General features: G+C 40.6%; 1 protein-coding gene across 1 annotated transcript; it reads left to right on the top strand.

Annotated features, from left to right (window-relative positions):
* Positions 1-3,652: 3,652 nt before the first annotated feature.
* On the top strand, positions 3,653-4,513 carry LOC141690520 (uncharacterized). The gene has a single exon (XM_074495313.1). The coding sequence runs from the start codon at positions 3,653-3,655 to the stop codon at positions 4,511-4,513; it is 861 nt and encodes a 286-aa protein (XP_074351414.1).
* The last annotated feature ends 11,157 nt before the right edge of the window (positions 4,514-15,670 follow it).

The following is a 15,670-nucleotide window of genomic DNA, read 5'->3' as shown; positions in this document are numbered from 1 at the left end:
ACAAATTTTTATAATTTTGGCTTATTATGATTGTCTTTTATTTCTTAATAATGATGGACCCCCTGCATTCATAACAACTATAGCAATCAAAATGCTCCAATTTTAGTAGATTTTAGACCAACCCTTTTACAAAGTACCAGGTTTAGCATTCTTTTGCGAAAGTCCTGTAACTCCCTATATATTTTTTGAGTGCTTTTTTTCATTTTGGTGTTGAGGTTTGCATTTTTTTTATAAAGGAAAAGTGGAATGAATTGGGGATGCCAGGTTAGCACCCTATACTTTTCCACATTTATATTGAATTTCTGTTTTATTTCCTTTTGTGATTCTTTCATAATGATCAGAAGACTCATGGGTGTATTGAACTAGGATTTTAATGTATTATATATAATTCATGGATCTTAATGGATTATATCATATTTTGATTTTACGCGGATTCTTGATAAAGTATCGTAGAGTTGATGAAGAGTCTTTAGGATTTAAACACAATCCTTCAAAATCTCATAAATTATGGTGGGATTTTAGAAACCATAAAATACATTGAAAAATGCCACAAAATCCATCATTTTATGAAATCCAAAAAAATCCGTCAGCATGTGATAATATATATAGCTCCTGAGAGGTCTGGTCCCGGACTCCTAACTCCATACAGCTCCTGGAAGGACTAGTCCTGGAATACAGCTCCTGGAAGGACTAGTCCTGGACTCCTAACTCCATACAGCTCCGGAAAGGACTAGTCCTGCATCCTAAATCAGTCTACTCCCGGACACCGCCAGTCCTAACTGACCTAGTCCCGCAAGAACAACCTTGAGGAATCCCAGCACGTGAGACATTGGCCCAAGCACATGATAGGGACAACTGTCACACATCAATCACGGTAATAATCAAGGCACGTGTCAGAGGATCCTCAGTTAATTCCTCGACCAGTCCCGTACTGACACGTGTAAAGCATCCACTCCAACCAGGTGTCCTCCGCTCCCAGAACTAAGGGCTATGATTTAAAGGTACCAACCCCAAAACCCTATCCTTGGGCTATAAATAGCCCAAAAAGGTAAGGTTTTGGGGTTAATTACACTCTCACACTCATATACACACACAGCCACCCTGCATTCATATATATCTTCATCTTCCCCAAAAGCGAGTTCTTACTCTCACACCGGAGGCGCCGCGGGACCCAAACCCCCCTTCTGGTGTTGTTTTGTAGGATCCCCACCACAGCTACACCCCCACAGCGGCGAAAGATCCAGGCATGGCGTCGAAGGAGCGGCCCCGCTACCATGAGTTATCAGCATGTGAATACCATCAGATTTTAATGGATTTTAAATAATCCCAGTTGAATAACTTCAGATTTTTAAGCATAATTTAAAATCCCGATTGAATACCACCAGATTTTGTAGCATAATTTAAAATCCTAGTTGAATACCATAAAATTCTGATACATTTTTTAAAATACCAGTTGAATACACCTGGATTTCATGAATGAAAAGAAATCCCTTATAATCCTAGTTCAATACACCCCCCTCAGTTCTTTAACTAATTCTTTTATGCAAGGAAAGATTGTGTGATTTGGTTTACATATTTGTAAAAGATTTTGGTTTATCTCTATAACTAATATTGATGGATCTTCTAGTCTTCTTATATTGGATCATGCTTGTTATAGGTTAAGTGTATTATGTAATTATATAATCTTCTCTGTCTTTTTTACTATGAAATAGGGGTTAGCCATCGATAAGCTTGGAAGTAACATAAAGTTTTAGTCGTCAATGATGAAAGATTGTCAAGACCTTGGGATAAGTGTATTATGTATATTTTTTCTGTGTTTTCAATATTAAATACAGGTTCACAAGTGATAAGTTTGGAAGTACCATATGATTTTTGTCGTTAATGATGATAGATGGTTGAGACCTTATGAGGAGAAGGTTTTTCGGTCTGGTGGTGCAGTATCTTCTAGCTTTGGCCAGCAATTTACATGGTAGCAGGATGAGAAGGTAGATTGCTATTACTAAAACAGGTAGATTGCTATTACCAAAACAGTTTAGATACTTCTGTGCTCTATGGTGTGAATAATCAAGTTCAATGACTATTATGATAAAGGACTTTACGCCTGTATTGTTGGTCTATCTTTGTTGAAGGCAATGAATTGCAAAGGACATTGTGTTGTTTTTCAAGTAAAAGCAGCTGCGTATTCACATCGATTCGAGCCTATGTAAAAGGTTGGTCCACATTTTTGTTCCGATTGAATTAATAAGTATATTTAATATTCATGGAATTATTAGTTTAATGCCTCATTTATTAAAAATTGTTTTCAAAGATCAAACAACAATGTTCTAATATATAATCGACATGTTAACCTCTAGTTTTAAAGGACTAAATCATCATGCATTTGATCATTGTATAAATATAACAATTTTAGCTTTTACATCTTTAGGGAAATCGGCAACTATAATGTACTACCATGTGATGCAACCTTTGCATTGAAGAATCGCTCCATAAACTTAAACTTAACCCATGAAGAAATCATTAATTAACCGGCCAACATTATTTTTTAAAATTACAAATAAATATTACTATATATAAATCAAGCCTACCTAGTACATTTAACAAAATTTGAAAATTTAAGAGCTTGTTTTTCAGTAGCATATTGTTGTTAGTTGTTGTTGGTATTGTTGAGAAATGGCAAGACCAGGAAAGCATACTTCTGGGAGACCATCTGCTAGTACTCAGGTCTAGGAGTCGGACCACTCCCAAGCTTTTGATCCTGGAGCCGAGAGAGAAACGTTCCAGGAGCAACCATTGCACATTCCCATAGTGGAGAGAATTATAAACACCAGGGATGCCAGAACCCTTATTGAGCTGAACCAATACAAGTACACTAATGTCCTGGTGGCTGAAGAGCACATGGACAACCTTACAAGTGATTAAAATGGCAGAAGCGATCAGATTTTACAGGCAGGAGCAAACCCGGCTCCAGGAAGAAACCAAACTCGAGGAGGAACCGGAGGAGTCCTGGGACTCCCAGCAATCTAAGAGATCTGTTTTTGACCGAATTGGAGCCAAGGGGAAGAAAAGCAAAAAATATCAAGATAATAAAAAAGAAACAGAAGTTGCTAAGCAGAGAAAGTTGGAAGAGGTGCGGGAGCAAATCAGGAAAGAGGAAAAAGCAAAGCTTGAGCTAAAGATCCAAAGGAGAATGCAGCTAGAAGAAGAGAAGCTACTAGCCAAGTCCAGGAGCAAGAGAACCCAGAGAGACCCTACTCCGGAGCTGATTTCTGATGATGAAGAAGAAGAAAAGCAGAAGGACCTGAAAGATATGATCTATGAATTACAAAGAAAGATGGAAAGAGACTCAGGAGTAGAAATTGGAGAAACACCTTTCAGCCACTCCTTAGAGGCCATTCCCCGGTAGCGGGACTTGAAGCATTACAACTTTGACTCCTTTGATGGTCTAGGAGACTCGGAGGAGCGCCTGAACTACTTTGAGTAGATAGCGCAAATATATTACTACAATGACCTAACGAAATCAAGCTTCTTCACTTCAACTATTAAAGGAGGGGCCCAGTGATGGTTCAGCAGGATCCCCTCACGCAGCATCCATAGTCGGAAGGAGTTCAGCACCTCCTTCCTTCGGAGATTTCGGGAAAACAAAATGCACGAAATGCACATGTGTCACCTGGAGACAATCCGGCAGCATGATAATGAGTCCCTCTCTGCATACATGCACCAGTTCCAGGAAGCAATCAACAAAGTCTTGTGCTTGGATGAGAGGGAAGCTTTGAGCATTTTCAGGAGAAACTTGGACCCAGAGCACAATGAGAGATATATCGTGGAGCTAATCAATAAGGAGCCGCAAATTCTGGCAGCAGCTTACTCCATGGCTGCCAGATTCATAAAGGAAATAGATATGCTCCAGGCAATGAGGATGAGCCGGAATGGGGGGTCCAGGAGTAAAAATACTTATGATCGACCGAAAGGAGGTTACCATCAGGATAAGAAGTTCAAACAAAACCAAAAAAGCCAAGAAAGACAAATTATTACGATTTTCCAGAGACTTGGTCCTAAGCAGGAGTCAAACAGCGATCCAGGACCCATGAAGCAACCCTGGGAGCCGAAGCAGGAGCCAGAATGGACTCCTCTCAACATGAACCGGGAGGAAATCTTGAAAGTGGTAAAAGACAAGCATTTCTATTATCCTCTGAAAGCAATGCAAACTCCTCCGGAGAGCAGGCCTTACAATAGGCAGTGTGATTATCATGAGACCCGTGGCCACAAGACTAAGAACTGCTTATCACTCAAGTACTTCATTGAGGACCAAGTGAAGAAAGGAAATATGAACAAGTACTTAGTCTGGGACAGCAACAACAAGGGGGAAGCGCAGAAGAGAGGAAAGAATGTAGTCAATGTAGTCCTAGGAGGCTCCCACTCCCCACCTCGGAGCCCGGACTTCGGCAAAGAAGTGCTCTCAATCCAACCACTCCCAGACCTGGTGATATCCTTCAGCAGTAAGGACTACGAATGAGTCAACCCTCATCACAATGCAGCTTTGGTTATCACTTTGGACATCTTTGATAATGAAGTAAGAAGAATGCTCATAGACAATGGTTCCTCAGTAAATATTCTCTTCAAGCACATAGTGGATCGAATGCAGTTAGGGAGTATCCGCTCAAACGAGTGTCGGGAGGACCCACTCTATGGGTTCGGCCACAACTTAGTCCCGATTCAAGGAACTTTATATCTGCCAGTCATTTTTGGACCTGCTCCTAACCAAGTGACTCATGTCATCAAGTTTTATGTGATCAACGCTCCTTCGTCATACAACGGAATTATTGGCAGATCAGCTCTAACCATGATGCAAGCGATAACTTCAATCTCCCATCTCAAAATCAAGTTCTCAACCCCGACAGGAGTCGGGGAAATAAAAGGAGATTATGGAGTGGCTGAAACATGCTACACCCAGGGGTTAGTGATGGCAGAAACCCACCAGGACAACAAAAGGAAGGCAACAGTCCTTCGCAAGCAACAAAGCATGAAGAAGCACCGACCCCGGACAAGGGAAGAAGCAACAAAAGAAGTACAACTAATTGAATCAAGTCCGGACCAAGAAGCAAATATAACAAGTCCGGAAGGATCGGCAAGCAACCAAGTCATGGCAGTGGATAAGGAAAATAAGGTCCTAGACCAAGCCAGTCCTACCACGCAAGAAACCAAAAAATCTGAACAAGTAAACTCATATTTTAAGAAGAACTCTTAAGCCCGAATTCATCAAATGGTTTCAAACAAAGAACAAGCAAAAATCGAAGCTGCAGTTGAAACAAAAGAAGTCCAGGTTGATGAAAGCAGTCCTAACAAAAAGGTGAAAATTAGGTCAGGACTCAAGGAGTCCTTCAAGGAAAGATTAGTGTCCCTGCTCCGGGAGTACAAAGATATTTTTTTCCTGGAGTCCAAGAGACATGCCCGGACTACATGAGTCCATAGAAATGCACAGCTTGGATGTCAACCCAAACAGAAAACCAGTCAAATAGAAGAGAAGAAATTTTGCCTCGGAGAGGCAAAAGGCCATAGACGAATAAGTGGAGAAGTTACTCAAAGCAGGAATTATCAAAAAAATCAAATATCCGGAGTGGCTAGATAATGTTGTTATGGTGAAGAAGCCCAACGGCAAATGGAGAATATGTGTGGACTACACTGATCTAAACGATGCATGCCCGAAGGACCCATACCTCTCCCAAATATTGATCAACTGATAGATGCCAACTCCGGACACATCATGATAAGTTTCATGGACGCCTTTTCCGGATACAACCAGGTCAAGATGAACCTGAAGGACATACCAAAGACAGCATTCATAACTCACAGATCAGTCTATGCTTATGTGATGTTGCCCTTCGGACTGACAAGCGCAGGATCAACTTACCAGAGAGCCATGAACAAGATATTCAAGTCCCAGATTGGGAGGAACTTGGAGTGTTATATCGACGATATGATTTCCAAATCGACAACTATACCAGGACATGTGGAAGATCTGAAGGAGTGCTTTGACAACCTAAGGAAAAACCAACTCAAGCTGAACCTGGAGAAATATACCTTCGGAGTAGGAGCAGGCATGTTCCTAGGATTCATGATCAGCAACAGAGGCATAGAAGCCAATTCGGGCATAGAAGCCAATCCGGAGAAAATAAAAGCAATCCAGGAGATTAGAGCTCCTAGGACCCAAAGAGATGTGCAGAAGTTAGCAGGATCCCTAGCATCACTCAGGAGATTTGTATCAAAGCTAGCAGAGAGGTGCTTACCATTCTTTGATTTACTCAAAGGAGCAAGCAACAAGAAAGAGGTGAACTGGAGTCCAGAGTGCCAAAAGGCATTTGAGGAAATCAAGTCCTACCTCTCTCAGCCACCAGTTTTAACTAAAGCTCAGCTATGAGAACCTCTCTACTTATACTTGTCAGCAGGAGCACAAGCCGTAGGAGCTGCCTTAATCAGGGAAGAGAATGGAAAATAGCAACCAGTCTACTATGTAAGCCAAGTACTCAAAGACGCAGAAACAAGATACCCAAGATTGGAGAAGTTTGCCTTTGCATTGGTCACAACTTCAAGAAAACTCAGACACTACTTCCAGGAAAGGGAAATCAGAGTGGTAACAAATCAACCACTAAGGAAGATAATTCATAAACCAGATGTCTCAAGAAGACTTGTCAATTAGACTATGGAGTTGAGCCAGTTCAATTTAAGCTTCATTCCCAGGACTGCCATTAAAGCTCAAGCACTTGCAGATTTCATAATTGAATGCAACTTCCCAGAAGAAGAGCCAGAACCAATGAATATGGATCCGGAGCCAGAAAAAGATGCAAGTCCGGGAGCCTGGACCTTGAAAGTAGATGGTTCTTTAACAAGCGAAAGGTCGGGAGCCGGACTCATACTCAAAAGTCCTGAAGGATTCACGATTCAAACAGTTTTATCTTTCAGCTTCCCCGCAACGAACAATCAGGCAGAATATGAGGCGTTGATTGCAGGACTAAAGCTCTCCAGGACTCTGAGGGTCCAGGACTTATAAATCTACAACGACTCCCAGATAGTGGTCAAGCAAACAAATGGAGAATAAATAGCAATGGACCCTACTCTGGTGAAGTACCAAACACTAGTTCAAAGTTACTTAGCGTCAATACCAAACCATCAAGTCCTTCAAATATGTCGAGAAGAAAATGAAGAAGCGGATATTCTATCAAAATTAGTCCGGAACTCGTCAGATCTGGACTGCTCAATTTACTTCGAAGAACTCCAGAAACCATCTATTGAATCTGGAGAAATATTGGAGATCGAAAGCAACCAGAACCAGATGACTCCATTCATCAACTACTTGGAGAAAGGAGAGCTCCCTGAGGACAAAGGAAAAGCCCAAAGGTTAAAAGCAAAAGCATCCAAGTTCTTCCTCGAAGAAGCATTACTCTACCGCAGGACTTTTTCATCTCCTATCCTGAAATGTGTCAGCCCGGAAGAAGCAAAGTACTGTTTGGCATAAGTGCATGAAGGGATATGCGGAGATCACATGTCTGCAAAGGCCCTAGCTCATAAGATCATAAGACAAGGCTACTACTGGCCAACTATCCATTAAGATGCAATAGAATTCGTGAAAAAATGCAATAAATGCCAACTCTTCAGTAATGTGTCCTGGATCAGCCCAGTCCTACACTCCTCAGTCCTGTCAACTATCCCCTTTGTTGTCTGGGGTATTAACATCATGGGACCCTTTCCCCGGGCCAAAGGAGATCTTAGGCACTTGTTAGTATCAATTGATTACATGACCAAATGGGTTGAAGTGAAAGCAATGAGAACAATCAATCAGCAAGACTACATAAAGTTTATGGACAACATTTTGATGAGGTTTGGGATACCACGAGTCCTAGTATCAAACAATGGACTCCAATTCATCGTATTAGAATTCGAGTCCTACCTTCAGGAGCGCGGGATCAAGCACAAAAAGTCATCAGTAGCATATCCCCAAGGAAACGGCCAAGTAGAAGTCACCAACAGAATCCTGCTCTGAGGTATTGAAAAGGGACTCAAAGAGAGCAAAAGCAAATGGCCAGAAGAACTACCAAGTGTACTATGGTCCTATAGGACAAGCCCCAGGACAAGCACCGGAGAAACTCCATTCAAATTAGCTTATGGCACAGAAGCAATGCTTCCTATTGAAGTGGGATCTCCTTCTCACAGAACAATAAATTTTGAAGAAGAAGCAAATGAAGAAGGTCTCAAAACAGACATGGAGCTAATTGATGAGGTCTGGGACCAAGCTGTAGAAAGGATGGAAAAATATAAGAAGAAAATAAGAGAGCACTTCAGTAAGAAGTCCAGAGTAAAAAACTTCCAAGTTGGAGACTTAGTCCTTCGAGACACAGAAGCATCATATCCAACAAACACTGGAAATCTAATACCCAAATGGGAAGGACCATACAAGGTCAAAGAAGTCCTGAAGCCAGGAACCTACAAACTCCTGAACATGGATGGCTCAGAAGTCCCAAATACTTGGCATGGACTAAGGCTAAGAAAATTCTACCAATAGGAGAACAAACAAAGCAACCAAAATCCTGTAGCCAATATGGAAAGCAACCAACTTGTTTTTCCTATATATTTTGTATGAATGATTAATGAAAAACATTTCCTCTTTATATTTATTGAAGCAACACACTAGTCCGGACAATCTATTAGTCATGACTAGAACAACCATTTTTACTTAGAATAAATTTCCTAAGTAAAAAAGCAAACCACTAGTCCGGACAAGCTATTAGTCAGGACTAGAGCAACCATTTTTACTAAGAATTAATTTTCCAAGTAAAAAAGCTAACCACTAGTCCGGACAAGCTATCAGTCAGGACTAGAGCAACCATTTTTACTTAGGATCAATTTCCTAAGTAAAAAAGCAAACCACTAGTCCTGATAAGCTATTAGTAAGGACTAGATCAACCATTTTTACTTAGAATAATTTTCCTAAGTAAAAAAGCAAACTACTAGTCCGGACAAGCTATTAGTCAGGACTAGAGCAACCATTTTTACTAAGAATTAATTTTCTAAGTAAAAAAGCAAACCACTAGTCCAGACAAGCTATCAGTCAGGACTCGAGCAACCATTTTTACTTAGAATAAATTTTCTAAGTAAAAAAGCAAACCACTAGTCCGGACAAGCTATTAGTCAGGACTAGAGCAACTATTTTTACTAAGAATTAATTTTCTAAGTAAAAAAGCTAATCACTAGTCCGGACAAGCCATGAGTCAGGACTAGAGCAACCATTTTTACTTAGAATTAATTTTCTAATTAAAAAAGCTACCCACTAGTCCGGACAAGCCATCAGTCAGGACTAGAACAACCATTTTTTCTTGGAATTAATTTTCTAAATAAAAAAGCTAACCACTAGTCCGGACAAGCCATCAGTCAGGTCTAGAGCACCCATTTTACTTAGACTTAATTTTCTAAGTAAACAACCGCTAGTCCGGAAAAGATATGAGTCCAGGACTAGAGCAAAACTATAACTTAGAAAAAGTTTTTCTAAGGCAAAAACAAACTACAATAGCAAAGCAAAATAGCAGCAACAAAAGCAAATATTAAAAAACAACCAGACTAGAATAAGCCCAGAGCAGCATACGAATATTACAAGCAGCAAAGTACCAAAGGTCTTAAAGCAAAAATCAAATTATATTTCAAAGAAAATCAAGACTCCGGAGCATTAGGAGGAAAGAAACTGGGGCAAGGACCATCGAAAGGCTCCGGCTCCCCCAATTCATGCTCTATATCCTCTTTCGCCTTTATAAACTCTTGAACAAAGCTATCCCAATCGGCCTTCGGATTGGTCTTAATGTGTCTCTCAGCAACCAACCATCAACGACCAATCTCCGGAGTACTAGCATTGGCAATGGCCTTATCATAATCCTCGGATCTCTTGAACTCTTCAATAACTTCAGCTTCTGATCTCACAGTAGACATCTGCCTCCGGAGCTCAGCTAGTTCGGATTTTAGATCTGAAACCTCTTTTTCAGCATTTTCACCCCGGGTAGTGACATCAGTAAGGTGCTTGTTCAGTCCGGACAGAGAAGTATCCTTCATAATGATTTGATCCCTCAGATTACTGATCTCAGCATCCTTAATATTCTGAGAATTTTAAAATTTTCTGGGAATTTTCAGGATTTATTTCATGCGCGCGTTATTTCATTATTTATCAAAAAGCAGGTTTACAGCGCACCCCAAAAGTGTTTTAAAATTACGAAACATATATTTTTTTTATAAACTTCGGGATATTTACGAAATTTTGGCTTTATTTTCGGAATTTTCTGAAATCGTTTTTCGTACACCTTAGTCGCTTATTTTAGATTTCGGGACTAATATTTTGTTTCCCAGTATTAAAGGACACGTGTTAACTTCTTATAAATAGAAATTAACACGTATCCTTGTTAATTGATACGTGGCTGCCTTACACGAATATTAGCATAACTGCTTTTCTTTTTTTTATTTACACCTCCTCTTCCTCCTCCTCTGTGTTCTCAATCTCTCTATCCTGGCTCTCTCTCTCTTGGTCCTTATTCATCTTTTTCTTGCACTCTTTCCTCCCTGTTACTCCGGGTTACCGCCGTTCTTGTTTTTCCGGCCGTTTTCGGTGAGCCTCCGCTTGAATTCTTTGCTTGGCTGGTTCGATTGTGCTATTAATTTGTGTATATGCATATGGTTATATATGTGTGTGCCTGTGTGAGTAAGTGTGTGTGTGTGTGTGTGTTTGTGATGTGTGTGTGTGTTTGTGATGTGTGTGTGTGTTCCGCGCGGTGGCGCGTGTGTTGGTGTGGTTGCAGCCGTGTGCTCTGGCCGTGTGCGATGCTTCTCTGTGGTTTGGGCTTGTAGTTGGGCCGGACATTTTCGGGCCTTACTGTTGGGCCTGTTTATGCAGTTGGGTTTTTTTGTTGGGCCTTGTTGGGCCGCTTGGGTGTTGATGGTTTGGATTGTGCAGATTTTTAATTTAATTCCTTTTATTGCAGGGAATTATTGATTAATATTCGTGATATTAATTATTCATGTGGAAATTAGTTTTAAAATAATCGGTATAATTTATTTGGGAACCCGTAATATATCGGGCGCCAATAAATTGTGCCGCCGTTGACGATGAACTTCGGTGAGTCGACGGTGGACGGTGATGACGATGTTCTGAGTCCTAAATTCTATAAATAAATAAAAATAAAATAATTATGTAAAATATGTTTGGATTTAAATAATTAATTTTGATTGGTGTTGGAATGTACGTTATATAAATGGTGGAATAATATTGTGGATTATTGTGATTTTTGATGTCGATTATAATCGACGGGTAGTCTTATAAATAAAGAAGTTGCTGCCAAAATTTTCTAAAAATATAATTGTAAACGTACATAATTATATTCTACGTGTTACCCTATTTATGTTCGGGATATGTGATTACGTGGTTATAGGCATAATAATAACACGAGTCGGATTATCGGATTGGGTTGTTAGAATCTGAGGATATCAAGCATGTCAGTATAACTAATTAGGGTATTCTGTAATTGTAGATCCCAGTCGAGTTGTCCCAGGATCAAAGTCAGCGAGAAAGCTATTTAGGGTTTTGTAAAGCGTTGCAAGGCAAGTACCCTGACCATTCTTTTATGGTTCAGTGCATATGAATAACTAAATGTTTTATTCTCGTAATGGAACAAAAACGTTTTAAGTTACGTATCCCCTGTAGTTATAAATCACTGTTTTTAAATTGTTTTAGGGAAAAGTAACTTCGAAAGGTACCTATCTCGTATAGAATGAGTTGTGAAACAAATTTTATATGTGTCCTGATTAAATAAATGATTTTGAAAATGAGATAGGTACAAGTGTTTTGAAAACTGGATAAAATAGTCAGATATGGGATACATTGGGGCCAGAGTAGGCCTATTGAGGTGGCGTAAGAGGCTAATTCGGTTGCGCGCACTATAATACCGATTAGTCCAGCAGGTCAGAGAACTAGCTAGTCTCTGAGTTCCGGAACAGGTAAATGGGATGGCAGTTAGAGCCGTCTGGTGTTGATAGCCTGATCAGCTGTCTTCACATATCCGCTATGTATCTGATTGGGATTTGTGAATTACATAAGAGCATAAGTAGTTGATACATCGGTTTTATAAAATGATTATCATGCTAAAGTTGGACTCTGGTATTACACAGCACACTACTATGTTGTTTTAACAAAGCATACTAGTCGGTGATATCCAGTTACCTTTGATTTTCTTTATGAAATGTTGATATCATGATTATAGCTCTGTTCATATTATTGTTACATTACTGTTTTAATCTGTTATTCATATATTGGTACTGCTGAGCGATTATGCTCACCCTTGCAAACTGTTATGTATATTTCGCAGATGCCTAGAAGATCAGTCATACCGACCCGTGTTCCCGCCCTTACTGGACCTGGCTCCTCTGAGGTAGTTTGTATCAGACCATGAGGTCTGAAGAGTTGCTGAATAAAGTTAGGGTGTCTTAGATGTTGAATAAAGAGTTTGTAATAGTGAGAACCTGAATTATACTTGAACCTGGATCGGATCTTGGTTTGGGGTCAAGTTAGTATATTTTAATAATAATTCTGTTGTTTATATTTTTGATAATTGTGTTTAGTGACGTCAACTCCTGACCCCGGGGTTGAGGCCGTCACAACTAGTCCGGAAAAGCTATTAGTCAGGACTAGACCAACCATTTTTACTAAAAATTAATTTTTTAAGTAAAAAAGCTAAACACTAGTCTGGACAAGCTATCAGTCAGGACTAGAGCAACCATTTTTACTTAGAATCAATTTCCTAAGTAAAAAAGCAAACCACTAGTCCAGACAAGATATTAGTCAGGACTAGAGCAACCATTATTACTAAGAATTAATTTTCTAAGTAAAAAAGGAAACCACTAGTCCGGACAAGATATCAGTCAGGACTAGAGCAACTATTTTTACTTAGAATCAATTTCCTAAGTAAAAAAGCAAACCACTAGTCCATACAAGCTATTAATCAGGACTAGAGCAACCATTTTTACTAAGAATTAATTTTCTAAGTAAAAAAGCTAATCACTAGTCCGGACAAGCCATGAGTCGAGACTAGAGCAACCATTTTTACTTAGAATTAATTTTCTAATTAAAAAAGCTACCCACTAGTCCGGACAAGCCATCAGTCAGGACTAGAACAACCATTTTTTCTTGGAATTAATTTTCTAAATAAAAAAGCTAACCACTAGTCCGTACAAGCCATCAGTCAGGTCTAGAGCACCCATTTTACTTAGACTTAATTTTCTAAGTAAACAACCGCTAGTCCGGAAAAGATATGAGTCCAGGACTAGAGCAAAACTATAACTTAGAAAAAGTTTTTCTAAGACAAAAACAAACTACAATAGCAAAGCAAAATAGCAGCAACAAAAGCAAATATTAAAAAACAACCGGACTAGAATAAACCCAGAGCAGCATACGAATATTACAAGCAGCAAAGTACCAAAGGTCTTAAAGCAAAAATCAAATTACATTTCAAAGAAAATCAAGACTCCGGAGCATTAGGAGGAAAGAAACTGGGGCAAGGACCATCGAAAGGCTCCGGCTCCCCCAATTCATGCTCTATATCCTCTTTCGCCTTTATAAACTCTTGAACAAAGCTATCCCAATCGGCCTTCGGATTGGTCTTAATGTGTCTCTCAGCAACCAACCATCAACGACCAATCTCCGGAGTACTAGCATTGGAAATGGCCTTATCATAATCCTCGGATCTCTTGAACTCTTCAATAACTTCAGCTTCCGATCTCACAGCAGACATCTGCCTCAGGAGCTCAGCTAGTTCGGATTTTAGATCTGAAACCTCTTTTTCAGCATTTTCAGCCCGGGTAGTGACATCAGTAAGGTGCTTGTTTAGTCCGGACAGAGAAGTATCCTTCATAATGATTTGATCCCTCAGATTACTGATCTCAGCATCCTTATCATCAATAGCAGTCCGGGCATCCTTAAGCTCATTATAGGCCAGAGAAGTAGATCTAGCCATATAACCACCAAGCTGCAGAAAACAGAGGTACTTAGAAAATGGTTCTAAGGAAAAACAATATAAGAAAAACAAAAACAATAAACAGTGTACCTGACCCCAGATCCGGGGGCATTCCTTCATAGTTGCATCGAATCCGGACTGGTTCATCTTCCTCCACTCATCCTCAGTGGGAATCCCAGCCATGAAACGGGCAACCTTAACTTCTAGCTCCGGACTCCCGGCCTCCGGACTCTTGGTATCTATTTCTTTCCCCTTATCCACCCTGGACCCAGAACCCGCATCAAAATTTTGACTCCGGGGAGGTTTAAAACCAAGAGTCCGGAGCCTCTTATTCTTCCATCCGGACTCAACATCAAGGACCTCCCCGAGAGGCTCAAGATCCTCAAGATTCTGAAATTCATCACCAACTTCTGGCTCAACAACCTGCTCCAAAGCCTTCTCAGTCACATCAGCTTAGGGCCTTGACACAGCATTGCTCTGGGACCCCTCCTCCACAGAAGCATTGGATTCGGACCCACCAACAGCAGCTTTCTTCGGCAGCTTGAAAGCTTTGCCCAAACCCTTAAGTGCTTCACTATATGCCGAAGAAGACATATCCGGATTATAATGTGGTAAGCCTGCCAGAAAACAAAGCAACAAACACAAGTCAAAAAACTACAAAGATATACAACAAAAGGAAGCAGTCCGGACAAAAAACATATAAGAAGTCCGGACACAAAAAAATAGCTTACAGCCTAGCCTATGCATAGTCCTGTGAATCATGAAAGTATCACGGGTCATCTGGAAACCCAAACATTCACAAAAAGCAAATATCATCCGGATGGCATCTCCCCGGAGGACATCCCTGCGAAACCTAGTCCGGACTCCGTCAGCAGCAACGTGGGGGAGATAATACAAGTCCAACCCCCTCAACATGATCAATTCCCCATTCCAGTACTTCAATGAAGACTGCTGAATGATGGGCTTGTAGGAGTCACCATAGCCACACTCTGAAGCCCAGAATCGAAGCTCATGTAAAGGCATCTGGCTAGACCAGACCAGGCTGAATAGGTGATGCCATAATTTGAAAGTGGGCTGAACTTTGAACTGGTTACAGCAAGCAATGAACCAAGTCATCCACTTGATCCCATTCGGAGTTATTTGCATCGGAGACAGCTTATACTCATACTTACACAAATGTTTGAGAAATAAATACCAGTACAGATTCCACCCGGACCGGAGATGCTCCAACCAAACCGGAATAAACCCATCGGCTGGCCTATGATAAATCCGCTCATCCGGCTCCATCCACCTCCACTCAATCCGGGGCTCCAACTAAAAAGCAGCTCGGACTGATGAGTCCTGCACCGCATGGTCCAAAGCAGCGTACTCATCCCTCAACTCATAATGCTCCTTGGCCACTATACTATCCGCAAACTTTCTGCCCAATTCCTCCTTATTATAACGCCCCGGACCCGCGTTAGGCTGCCTCGCATACCCGAACCTAATACTTCTGTAGTAGAAGCTGTTCTCTATCTCATCACTCTTGGTGATGAAGTAACCCGGCGTATCAACCCATAAGCCCTCCGGAGTGCAAGGCACCTTCCTAGAGGAAATCCTAGCTACAGATAGCTTAGTTATAGCTTTGGAATTAAAGG

Source organism: Apium graveolens, chromosome 10 (genome assembly GCF_009905375.1).
Source record: "Apium graveolens cultivar Ventura chromosome 10, ASM990537v1, whole genome shotgun sequence".
NCBI lineage: Eukaryota > Viridiplantae > Streptophyta > Magnoliopsida > Apiales > Apiaceae > Apium > Apium graveolens.
The sequence above is the reverse complement of the archived record's forward strand: the minus strand, read 5'-3'. Positions and strand labels throughout refer to the sequence as shown.